The following is a 12,975-nucleotide window of genomic DNA, read 5'->3' as shown; positions in this document are numbered from 1 at the left end:
TTCCTCCCTTCTTTTGATGATTTTCATCTTTCCGATATTATTCCCTAAACACTCTCCTTTTCTGACAAAGTTCTACTTTTTTCACTGTCCTTTTACCATCCTGTCTTCATTCTGTCCTCTTCCCTCTTGCTCCCAAACTACAGAGATTGTATTGTGTGCTTTTACCTTTAATCAATATATTCTTTTTTTCTAGGTAGAGAAACAGATGATAAAGGTGAAAAGATTATGAATAGAGGAAATTCAGTTACCCCCAAGTTTAATCCTAGCTCTGTGATACAGTGATGTAGCTCAATCTTTAGTCCTTTCTGTTTTTTTGTTTTAAATCTCATTTCTTTAGGCCATAATTTTGTGTCACTAAATTTAGTGTTTTTAGTCAACTAAAAAGATTGACCTGCCCTTCTGATGCTTTAAGAACAGATTTTACTCTGTACCACATGCAAAACATCAGGTGAGTCTTCAGTTTTGCATTGAGATCTCCTTAGTCTCAAAACTGCTGCTCTAATTTTTGAGCTGCCACCAAAGCTTTGAAACGCTAAAAATCTTACATCAAATGGTAGGTATACGGGATGCATGTCAAGTAATTTGTTCCTGTACAAAAGAAATACGCTTTCAGTCCAACATTTGGCATCTTTGCTGCCATTGTCAGTGATAACCTTCAGTGACTATAATGGAATGATTTGCAGTGTTTCAAATGATTTGCAGTGGAACAAAGGCAAAATTTTACTCTGTTCAACCTGAGTATATTGGTAGTTAGCCTTTTATTTAAATATTCTGTAAAATCCGCAGTCTTTGCTAAACACTCTTGTACTTAAGCACTGTGTGCTACATGATTAATTTCTGCAGTAATGTAGAATTTTCACTTAGAAGACAACTAGTATACTTTCAATGCGTATGTAGTTTAGTCCTTTTTAAAGACACACTAAAGAGTCTGAGTGAATTTTTGAACTCTTTTTAAAAGGAAATATATTCTCCAAATACGAATTATGTGATTCATAGTACCTAGAGGACCTAAGCATATGTAATAATGTGATATTACAGTTAAATTGAGTCTTTTGCTTAAAAAAATAATCCTCATTTGTTTTAGACCTTTATTAAAATTGGGAAGAAACCTGAGAACAATCTATATGATGGTACTAAGAGTCATTCAATGATTTATTAATTCATTTTGTATGTATTTATGGAAGACTGAAGGTATAAGACAAAAATCTCTGCCTCCAATGGAACTTATAGTCTAAGATAAGTAAATATGTACATTATGTCAGATAAGTGCTAATGAGCAACAAAAGCAGAGAAGAGAGAGTGGAATGATTGAAGAGGTAGATTGAAATTTTTAGATAATATGACTAGGAAAGGCCTCACTGGCAGGCCATATCATATCTGAGGAAAGAGCACTCCAGACCAAGGGAACACAAAGGCAAAGACCTTGAAGTGAGTGTGCATGGCATGTTTCAGGAACAATGAGGAGGCCAGTGTAGGTGTAGTTCAGGTGACTAAGGAGGAAGGGGCATGCAGTTCATGCAGGACTTGGTAGGTAGTAACAGACTTTGGCATTCATTCTGAGGATAGGAAGTCATTGGAGGGTTTTGAGCAGAGGATGGATGTGATCTCATTTCTATTTTAACAATTTCATTATGGTCACTGTGTTCAGAAGAGACTGCAGGAGGCAAGGGCAGAAGTAAATCAGTTCAGGTATTGGCCCAGAGTGTTGGCAATGGGCTTAGAAGAAGGTGGTTGAATTCTGGATTGAGGATGGAGCCAATAAGATTTGCTGTTAAACTTCTTGTGGCTTCTGAGAGAAAAGGAGGAATCAAGGATGACTCCCCAAATTTAGAGCCTGAGTGACTACAAGGATGTACTTACCATTAGCAGAGGATGTGAAGGAGCATGTATTTTGGGAAATAATGGGTTCACTTTGTGATATTTTAAGTCTTAGACATCCAAGAGGAAATGTGGAATAGGTAGGTGGATTAATTTTATTGGTCTGGATTTTAGAAGAGATATGGGGCTGGAGACAAAAATGCATAATAATAAAATCTAAATCTAAGTCTGGATGAGATCACCTAGGGAGAAGTAGGGGATTCTTAGACCTCTTATAGAGGGGCCTTTAAGAACTAAGTTGTGGAGGGGCGCCTGGGTGGCTCAGTCGTTGGGCGTCTGCCTTCGGCTCAGGTCATGATCCCAGGGTCCTGGGATCGAGCCCCTCATTGGGCTCCCTGCTCCGTGGGAGGCCTGCTTCTCCCTCTCCCACTCCCCCTGCTTGTATTCTCTCTCTCACTGTGTCTCTCTCTGTCAAATAAATAAAATCTTTAAAATAAATAAATAAATAAATACTAAGAACAAATAATGCATTTATAAAAAAAAAAAAAAGAACTAAGTTGTGGAATATTTCAACATTTAGACTTCAGGGAGGTCGGGAGGAACCTCTACAAGAGGAGCAGCCAGAAAAGTAGGAGGAAGACCAGAGGAGTATAGGGTGGTCATGGAAGTCAAGCAAAGAAAGTGTTTCAGGAGGAGGGAATTGCCAGCTATGTAAGTGTGCTGCTGAGAGGTTAAGTGAGGGGAAATGACCATTGGTGGTAGCAATGTGGGTGGTCTTTGGTAATCTTGAATAGAGGTTTCAGGGCCGTGGTGGGGATGGATTCAGGAAAGAATGAGAAGAGAGAAATGGGAGACTGCAAGTACAGAGGAGTTTTGCTATGAAGAGAAGGGGAAAAGTAGGGTGGCAGCCGAAATGAGAAGGGAAATTTTTAGTTTTGTTTTTATTTAAATGGAAAAAATCACAGCATGTTACTGTTGGGAAAGATGCATCAGCAAGGAAAAGATTTTGATAGGGGGGAGAATTTCTGGAGCAATGATCTTAAATAGGTCCAAAGGTAGAATATTTGACCTGCACTAGGATCATATTCAGTTCATCTGTAATAAAAGGTGAGAAGGCAAGGATTGTGCCTGGATACAGGTACTGGTTGGTGGGAATTATGGAAATTCTCTTCTGCTTCTCTTTTCTTTGAAGTGGGAAGCAAGGTTGTCAGCTGGGACTGAGGTTGGAAATGGGAATAAATTGAAAGTATGAGGAGAGAAAACTTAGTATGAACTAATCCTCTAGGACAGTAGGGAAGAGAATGATGTATTATGCAGATATTAAAATCACCATGACTTGGAAGTGTTGTTGGAAAGAGTGACAGTGAGGAGGAAATTAAGTAGGTCATAGGGATGAAAAGTACAGCATAAAGAAAATAGTCAATAGTATTATAATAATGTATGGTGACAGATGGTAACTACACATATCATGGTAAGCATTGTGTAATGTACAAAACTGTTCAATCACTCTGTTCTACACATGAAACTAATACAACGTCACATTCGTTTAAAAAAATCTGAAAAAAATTTTGGGAAACGTGGGGGAGTGACCTAGAGCAGTGAATGAATGCCTGTAGTTAGTGGGAAGTCTAGTCTTATGTGACATTCAAAACTGGGGTTTTGTGAATAAAGAAAGGAGAAGCAAAGACACCTACCCCTGTCTAGGCTCTCCTGGTGGTGGTACTATGTGAAGGACTGTAGGGATGGCCTTGGTTTGTGAAAAATGAGGTTAGAACAATGTGGAAAAGTGGAGGATGCAGGGGATGTTGTAGATTCCTGCCTTTGGGGCACAGTGAAGGGGTATTAGGAGACCAGGAGATGGGATCAGTAAAGGGAATTAAATGCATGGTTTGGAGAGATACATAAACTGTTGGAGTTACAGTAGAAGAGAATCTAAAGAATTAACACGAATAAAAGAGAAGGAGCAGACAGTTAACACTCTTTAAAAACAACAACAATAAAAAGGTTCTACAAACATTGAGAAGCAGCTGTTCTTTATCTTTCCTGAAGACAGAACAAAGGGAAAAGGCCATTTTTGTTGTTTGCCAGTGTAATGAAGAAATAGATGCAAGAGAGTTTTTCCTTTCTCTGTCTCTGAAACATTTCAAGAATAAGGCTGTTTTCTCTTCAGAGCTTAAACATAATGGGATAAATTGGATAACTTGTTTAGATTGTATATTTCCTGTGGTACCATTGGAAAGTTTGAAATGACCATGTTAAATGAATATCTTAACAGACACATGGTATATTGCTTAAACTTGATCTCTACAAAGTAAGTACAGTAATTTAAAAAATTATTGTTACAAGTGCATGGGTTATTCTGATATTTCATATTGTTGAAGATTTTTAGTGTATCCTGTATTTTAACAGGTTGCGGTATTTTACAGAGCTAGTCCGAGGCATAAGATGAAAATTATTAAGGTGGGTCTTTAAGATTCACATTGTTTTATCTCTATCTCCAAAATGCTACTTTTCGTCTTTGATTATGCTTACATTACTAGGAATATTGATGTAACATTTTAAAGTCGGAAGTTTTGTGAAGCAAAAGATTTTTTTTTATATAGAACTTTACGTGGAAGCATTAATAGAGAATTTAGTTAGCAAAGGAAGATGTAGAAGAAAACTTTAATGAAGTATCTGCAACACAGCCTTCTTTAAACAACTGAACAGTGTAGACATATGTTCTGACAGGAGTCCATAGCCAAATCGTCCTAGTGTAAATAGCAGTAATTGCTTAGAAACTGAGTAAATACAACAAGAAAAGGAAATGTTATGAGAGTGGGAACAGTATTTCAAAGGTTTTGGTTATTTATATTAATCGGTTAAATATATACAAAGCAACTGACATAGTATCCATTAGTTAAAGGGCTTAAGTTCTTAATCACAGTAGTCCTCCATTGTATTAGTTTCTCAACCTTCACAACTATTGACATTTTGACATTTTGGACTGGATTCTTTGTTGTGATGGGCTGTCCTATGTGTTGTAGTATGTTTAGCAGCATCCCTGACCCCTACCCTCTAGATGCCAGTAGCATCCCTGAAGGCATGATAATAAAAAATATCTCCAGACATTGCCTGATGTCCCCTACAAAGCAAAATTGCCCCTGAGCGCTACTGCATAATTAACTCGAGATCAGACTTTAGACATAGCTCTCACACATGAGAATATTAATAGCAACTTTTTCTAAGCTTTATCTTAAGACCTCCATATATTGAAGTTTGTTGCAAAATCAGTGGTCTGTATTCTTTTCAATCTTTATTATGTGAAAAAAAAATAGGAGTTGTTTATCCCCTTATCTTTGTGGAAGCAATATTTTTACCAGAATCCCCTTTTCCCCCATTCTAGTCTCTACAAAAGAATGGGTCGGTTGTAGCCATGACAGGAGATGGAGTTAATGATGCAGTTGCTCTGAAGGCTGCAGACATTGGAGTTGCAATGGGTCAGACTGGCACAGATGTTTGCAAAGAGGCAGCAGACATGATCCTCGTGGATGATGATTTCCAAACCATAATGTAAGTTTTGTTTCAGTGAATGTACATCAGAGAATCTTTTCCCGTCTCTTTCTGCACCCCATCTCCAGACAGTTCAGCTGGAAAAGAATTGGGATATTCAGTGTATTAGGATATTCAGCATTGGATGAACTAAACTATTTTACCAGAATTAATTAATCTTATTTATGGCCTAATGTGTAGTTTTGGAGAATATTATTTGTATGGAAAGGACATAATAAATGGTAAAGTCATTCATTTAACAAATATTTACCAAGTGCAGCCAGATGTCACATTTTTCTGGCCACCAGCGGAGTGGTACAGCAGTAAACCTTCATGGGCCTTTATTCTGGTTGAACTCAGGCTATCAGAAATGTGCGTGTGCATGGCCTTACAATAAGTGTAAAAATAATCAAGTTTCCATCCATACTATGTATTTCCTTATGTCTGTAATTGTCCATGCTGTCAGTGATACAAGCTACTAAGTTTAAATAGCTTTGTCTCCTTCCGCCACTTTCTCATTGATGTAAGATTCTTCTGTGATACCTGGTCATGTCAGTAGCACAATGTTCAGGTGCGGGGGGGTCACTTGAATCGTGTTATTTGATAGGCACGTGTCCGATAACCTGGGTCTTCCTCAGTTCAGTGACTCATGCTGATTACATGCCTGGCATACTTCATTAACCCATGGTGGCCTAAAGTGGAGCATGTGGGAGCTCAGGACTCAGAATTGCCGTGGTCTTGTAGGCATATAAGTTTTTTTCTTTCCATTTTTAGAATTATATAGAAATCTTGAAAGAAAGGGGAAGTTGTTTAAAAAACACATATTTTCTAGATTCAACCAGATGAGAATTTATTTTTATGTTTATTTTTTTTAAAGATTTTGTTTGAGAGAGCGAGAGAGAGAGAGAGAGAGAGCATGAGCAGCAGGGAGGGGCAGAGGGAGGGGGAGAAGCAAACTCCCTGCTGAGCAAGGAGCCTGCCCCCGGACTCGATCCCAGGACTCTGGGATCATGACCTGAGCTGATGGCAGATGCAAAACTGACTGAGCCACTCAGGTCCCCCAAATGAGAATTTAAATGAATTTTTGTAAACCATATTCTTTATGTAATTCTGCTACAGCATATATCTGATTGTAGTGTTAAGCAATAGATAGCTTAAACTCTAGAATTCTTATATATCTTACTACCATTTAATTCCTGACATACATTAATTTAACCCCTTACCATGCATGCATTTTGTACCTTTTAGAAAAAGAAAATTGGAGGGGTAAAGAAGATCATTATTTTAGTATTATAAATGTGTAGTATTATCTCTTGTGTAGAAAGACAATGTATGATTTTAACGTTGAAATATCTTTAAGATAGTGTAATGAAATTAGTTCAGATAGAGCTTCACAGGCTTGACTTTCATTACATACCAGAATAATGTTTTTGTATTTTTTTCTAATCTTAATTATGTGAAGTAAATAATAGATTCTTTTAGTGATGTATGTTATATCAGTTGGAAATTTGTTTTCAGAATTAGCTCTACAGTGTTATAGGATAGATGGATCTTTATTTTTGTGTGATAATATTTCTCATTTAATCTTTTTTTAAATTTCAGGTCTGCAATTGAAGAGGGTAAAGGGATTTATAATAACATTAAAAATTTTGTTAGATTTCAACTGAGCACGTAAGTTTGTAAGAAGTTTGTCACCATGGGTTTTACAGATAAATTATATGAGAAATAGAATTCAAGCAGAATGCTTAGAAGCTTCTGAGCTCTATTTCTTTTTTTTTTTTTTAAGATTTTTTATATATTTATTCATGAGAGACAGAGAGAGAGAGAGAGAGAGAGAGAAGCAGAGGGAGAAGCAGGCTCCCAAGGAGCAGGGAGCCCGATGCGGGACTCGATCCCAGGACCCTGGGATCATGACCTAAGCCGAAAGCAGATGCTTAACCATCTGAGCCACCCAGGCGCCCCTGAGCTCTGTTTCTGAATGTTGTTCATATGTTAGTTTTCCATAATGAAAATTAATTCTATCCTAAAATTAAAAATGGCATGATAAAGAGATGATGTCTATATCATCATCAAAATATATAAATGTTTGTGGTTTATTTACTAGCTCCAGAAATAACTAAGGAAGGAGTGTCAGATCTTAGTATGTTTCCTTGGTGTCTTTTTCCAAAAGTAGAAAGGCTTTTCTGTAGTCAAAAAACATTTGCCAAAATACTGTTGAAACTGTTAACTGTTATGTAGTAACAGCTATTCTGAACTCAATTTTTAAAACCTTCCTCTGTTTGTTGTTATCTAAACATCTTGAAATCCTTTATTTAAATGCTACGGATTATAAAGTTTAACTTTTAGCTTCAAAATTTTCACACAAATGAAGCATAGGATACTCATAAATACAGACTTCCTTTAAAAGCACAGTAGTAAAATGAGATTTTCAAATGCTAAAGAAGAGATATCATAAAAGTAGTAAGAATTATATTATATAAAAGTAGTAAAAATTATATAAAAGATGCATTATCTTTTTTTCAACAGGAGTATAGCAGCATTAACTTTAATCTCATTGGCTACATTAATGAACTTTCCTAATCCTCTCAATGCCATGCAGATTTTGTGGATCAATATAATTATGGATGGACCTCCAGCTCAGAGGTAAGAGTTTTTTTTATCCATAAACTAGTAGAAGGACAAAGAAGTTGTGATATTTTGATGATTAAGTCTTATGATTTCATTCATGGATAGCACTGGAAATCTATTCATGCAGCAACATGTTTGTTATAAATTGTGTGATGGGTGCTTTTATCATTTATGCTCTTTGGGTGTTTGTTCACGTGTCACAGATCTTAAGCTTTTACATTATGTTAGATGCCCATTTGTAAGTTGAGAACAGATGAGGGAATGAATAGGTGCAGTCCCTGTCCTTAGGAAATAAGCTTTTGTCTCTAAGAATGGGATGTAATGGAGAAATCCTGAGTTTAGTTTTATTATTTGGGTTCTGTTGTCAATTTTAGAGACTTTGGGAAAGTATTGGAGGATCTAAGTATCTAAGTATTTTCTTCTGTAATGGGCCATAGATGTTGCTTTCCAGCAGAAAGAGTAATTGAGTGATACATGTCAATGGCCATTATAACAAATCATCCTAGTCAAAACCTCCTTGCATGAAAGGTATTTCAGAGTTTACTCAGTAGGTTACTATTTCAGGCCATATTTGAAATAAGTAAACTTACATGTAAATGAAATTGGACAATTTTTTTCAATTTGACCATCAATCTCCCATCAAACTATGCCAAATAGGAGTAAAATAGAGTAGGGTGATAAAATCCATGGTTATTTTCGAGTATTTATAGCCAATCTTTTCTTTAGGATTCAGCATTTTGTTTCCATAAGAAAGCATTTAATTTCCTGGATAATTGAGGTTAATGAGATTGTAAAAGTAAAAATCCAAACCTTAAAACTTTAAAGTGATTCACTTTTCTATTTGTTTTGAAGCCTTGGAGTAGAGCCAGTGGATAAAGATGTCATTCGTAAACCTCCACGCAACTGGAAGGACAGCATTTTGACCAAAAACCTGATACTTAAAATACTTGTTTCGTCAATAATCATTGTTTGTGGGACTTTGTTTGTCTTCTGGCGGGAGGTATAGTCACTGGATAAGCTGCCTTAATAGCATGCATTCTGTATGACTCAGTTATTTTGGTGTGTTACATGGAAGCTTGGAAAGTTAGGAGACCTTGTTGGAAAATATAAAAAAACATTTAAAAATAGTTTGATTTCAGTCTTTATGGGTTAAAAGAATTGCTGATTCATTTATTAGTAGTTTAAATCTGCAAAGATATCAGTACAATAACAATTAATATATTAATATTTGGGGAGTAATTAGAAAATCTGAGTCTATTGCTACTTTATTTCATCAGAAAAGAAAGTTGTTTTAATATCCAATATATGGTGTGTGAGAAGACTACTTTATTTAGATTATAGCTATTCATTAGTGACTTACTTAAATGGTGTATAGGAAATTTACGTAGCTTATATGTTTTATGTCTTAAGCTAAAGCTGTTTTATTCTAAAGCAAAGAAAATACTAACCTTTTACAAGCATGCAGTATTTGTTCATTAAATTCAGCCACTGATAATCATTTTTCTTCTTGATAGCTACGAGACAATGTGATAACACCTCGAGACACGACAATGACCTTCACATGCTTTGTGTTTTTCGATATGTTCAATGCACTAAGTTCCAGATCCCAGGTATGCTTAGGTGATCTTGGCTGACTGATTCAATTGATAGAGTTCTCTCTGATTGTAAGTAGGCAAGGATTGTGGGATTTTAGCTTTGCTTGATTTTGTCATCACAGATTATAGCCCCAGATACAGCCTTCCCTATAAACATGTACCTACAAACATGTCATAAGGGCAAATAGCCTTACCTTTGACCAGAAGATCCAATAAATCACAGGTGTCATCGCCTGGTCTTTCTTCTTTCCATTCTCTTACATCTGTAGCTTTAAGATAGGTTCAAGTTAATATTATCTGAGAGTATTGGACAAATGGGTTCTGTTAAGTTGGTATTAGTCTCATTTTAGAAGAAAGTATTGTTAGAAGTACAAGAACAATTTTATGCATATTAATGGTTTCTGATTACTTCTGTCAGTGTGTCAGAGCTTAGGACATTTTAAATTTGCTTTTCTTCCCATGTTGTATCTTAAGGTATGATTGCCTTTTCTTGATTGAAGTGTTTTCATAGAAAATTAATGGGCTGTGGGCTAGAACCTAGTACAGCTTTTTCAGAGCATAATTGTTCTTGAAAACTAGTTCCATTTTGAGGCCTGACTCTTCATTTCAATTCTAGAGCACCTTATAAATCCTCAATTATATCTGTTACCATTTAGCATGCTGGAACTTTCCAAGTCAATGAATTGTCATTAATTTAGACTAAGTTTTGGAGAGCCTGCAATATTCATTTTTTGTTTTATGAAAGGCAATTTTACATTTTTAGTACACATAACTAGGTCTATTTTTTAAGAAAGGCTTTTAGATTATCTAACTTAATGGATAGAAATGATTTAGCAAAATAATCATACAAATGAAGTTTCTGATGTTTTGAAATGCTAAAGTTTCTTTTCTTTCTGTGGTCTCTTGTTGATGTTGTTATTGTAGCATCACTCTTGTAGAGAAAGCTTTCTTAATAAAGAGAAGCTGCTTTAGGGGTGCCTTGGTGGCTCAGTCATTAAGCGTCTGCCTTCGGCTCAGGTCATGATCCCAGGGTCCTGGGATCGAGCCCTGCATCAGGCTCCCTGCTCCACGGGAAGCTTGCTTCTCCCTCTCCCACTCCCCCTGCTTGTGTTCCCTCTCTCGCTGTCTCTCTCTCTGTCAAAAAATAAAAAAAAAAAGAGAAGCTGCCTTAAATTGTACCTTTATTCCATGAATTATTCCAAAATAATAGTTAAACCGTTAAGAGATTTCATGGTATTGCCATTATGGTGTTCAGTCCAGTTTATTAAAAATTGGAGATGACTATGATAATAAAGAAGCTGTTTCAGTGACCAAGGAATAATAATTGAACTCTTTGCTCTGCCAACAGACCAAGTCTGTATTTGAGATTGGACTCTGCAGTAATAAAATGTTTTGCTACGCAGTTCTTGGATCCATCATGGGACAGTTATTAGTTATTTACTTTCCTCCACTTCAGAAAGTTTTTCAGACCGAGAGCCTGAGTATACTGGGTAAAGAAAATGTTATCTTTTTATAATTTATATATTTTAGATGAATTATTGTATTTTCTAATGCATTTGTTGGACTAAAAATTTCCTTTTAAAAAGAGATAAAAAAGTGAGTTGATTTGAAAAAGGAGTGTGTTCTGTTTTTTCATTTCGAGAAGTTTGTGGGGGTGGTCACTTGCTTAACGCTAGGCTTTAAAATTTTTTTGTAATTTTTTTTCTTGCAATTTTTTTTTCTTGGTTATAGCTGTCAAATTGTAGTTGCTGATTCTAAACTATAGCAAATGAAAACTTGTTATAGAGTAATTATAGTTTATAACTTTTCAATCTTATATGAAGAAAAAACTAGATTTAAGCTCACTGAAAACCAGGTTGCTCTTCTTTAAAATTACAATTTCAGTAAACTAATATTTTACTATTTTTACTTGCTAATTTGTGCATTCTTATTTTACAAAATAACAGCCTCACCCTAAAAGCAGAAAATACATTAAGATTATATGGAAGATAGACATTATTCTTTCACATACTATGTATTAAATGTATTATGATACATTTAAAAATTAATCTTCCTGTGTAAGGGTGAGGACTGATGTATTTTGTGGCAATGCTACTTTTAATTCTTGTGTTTTTAAGTTAATTGGGGTATTTATGAAAATAAGTTATACAGCCTCACTGTATTTTATGCTGCGAGTTACAATTTACTTTAAAGTTGAAATAGTTTAATTTCAGTTTTTTAATTTCATATTTACACTTGTTCCTCTTTTTAAAAAGTGGGGTCTTAAGGAGACAGCTGCAATTTTTCAAGCAATGAATAAGAATGAGATAGTGTGGATACTATTGTAAAGACATGGTCTTTATTTATTTTTAAATTTTAAGGAAAGGTTTTATTTATTTGAGAGAGAGCATGCATGCACACAAGTGGGGGAAGGGGCAAAGGGAGAGAATATCCAAGCAGACTCCCATGGAGCACGGAGCCCGACATGGGGCTTGATCTCACGACCCATGAGATCAGAACCTGAGCCTAAACCAAGAGTTGGACGCTTAACTGACTGAGCCACCCAGGTGCCCCAAAGACATGGTCTTTATTTTGTTTATTTATTTTTTAAAGATTTTATTTATTTATTTGACAGAGAGAGATACAGCCAGAGAGGGAACACAAGCAGGGGGAGTGGGAGAGGAAGAAGCAGGCTCCCCGCGGAGCAGGGAGCCCGATGCGGGGCTCGATCCCAGGACCCTGGGATCATTGATCTGAGCTGAAGGCAGACACTTAATGACTGAGCCAGCCAGGTGCCCAAAGACATGGTCTTTAAATGATGAGTTCTTCTAGGCTCTCGAATGGAATAGATAGAAATTGCTAAATAATCTTTAAATAGGCAGTTTTCAATCAAATTAAAATTAAAAAGACTGTGTGATCTATTAAATAGAAAACTCTTGCTTGTGTTGCTGTTAATAATTATGGTTATGAGGTTATGGTTCAGGGAGAGTAGTCAGAGCACTTGGGTTCTAGTTCTCTGGCAGCTGCCTTTTCTAGCTGTATGACTTCAAATAAGTCATTTTTGAGCCTTACTTCCCTCTTTTTTTTTTTTTTTTTTTTGAGTGGGCAGCAAAGCAAAATTTATTGAGCCATAGTATAAAGCTCCCGAAGAGGGAGGGAACCCAAGAGAGTTGCCCTTAACTTTCCTCATTTTTTAAACTGAGGCTGATTTTATGTACCTCCTGGAATGGTTGTAAAACAGTATTTTAAAAGCCCTGTTAAGATGCTAGGAAAATGCACCAGGGTGGCTCAGTCGTTAAGCGTCTGCCTTCAGCTCAGGTCATGGTCCCAGGGTCCTGGGATCAAGCCCGACATCGGGCTCCCTGCTCAGCAGGAAGCCTGCTTCTCCCTCTCCCACTCCCACTGCTTGTGTTCCCTCTCTTGC

General features: G+C 36.2%; 1 protein-coding gene across 2 annotated transcripts in view; it reads left to right on the top strand.

Moving 5' to 3' along the window:
• Positions 1-12,975, top strand: part of ATP2C1 (ATPase secretory pathway Ca2+ transporting 1) — a 167,345-nt gene that overhangs the window by 138,550 nt on the left and 15,820 nt on the right. For both annotated transcript variants that reach the window (XM_073900231.1, XM_025882304.2), the window contains exons 20-26: positions 4,228-4,278; positions 5,204-5,370; positions 6,952-7,020; positions 7,876-7,992; positions 8,830-8,977; positions 9,492-9,587; positions 10,921-11,062. In XM_073900231.1, coding sequence (XP_073756332.1) covers positions 4,228-4,278; positions 5,204-5,370; positions 6,952-7,020; positions 7,876-7,992; positions 8,830-8,977; positions 9,492-9,587; positions 10,921-11,062 — 790 coding nt within the window. The remainder of the gene's footprint in view (positions 1-4,227; positions 4,279-5,203; positions 5,371-6,951; positions 7,021-7,875; positions 7,993-8,829; positions 8,978-9,491; positions 9,588-10,920; positions 11,063-12,975) is intronic.

Source organism: Callorhinus ursinus, unplaced genomic scaffold, assembly GCF_003265705.2.
Source record: "Callorhinus ursinus isolate GAN/ISIS: 27379988/994484 unplaced genomic scaffold, GSC_fseal_2.0 scaffold1, whole genome shotgun sequence".
In the NCBI taxonomy this organism is placed as follows: Eukaryota; Metazoa; Chordata; class Mammalia; order Carnivora; family Otariidae; genus Callorhinus; species Callorhinus ursinus.
Note: the sequence above shows the minus strand (reverse complement) of the source record. Positions and strands in the feature narration are given on the sequence as shown.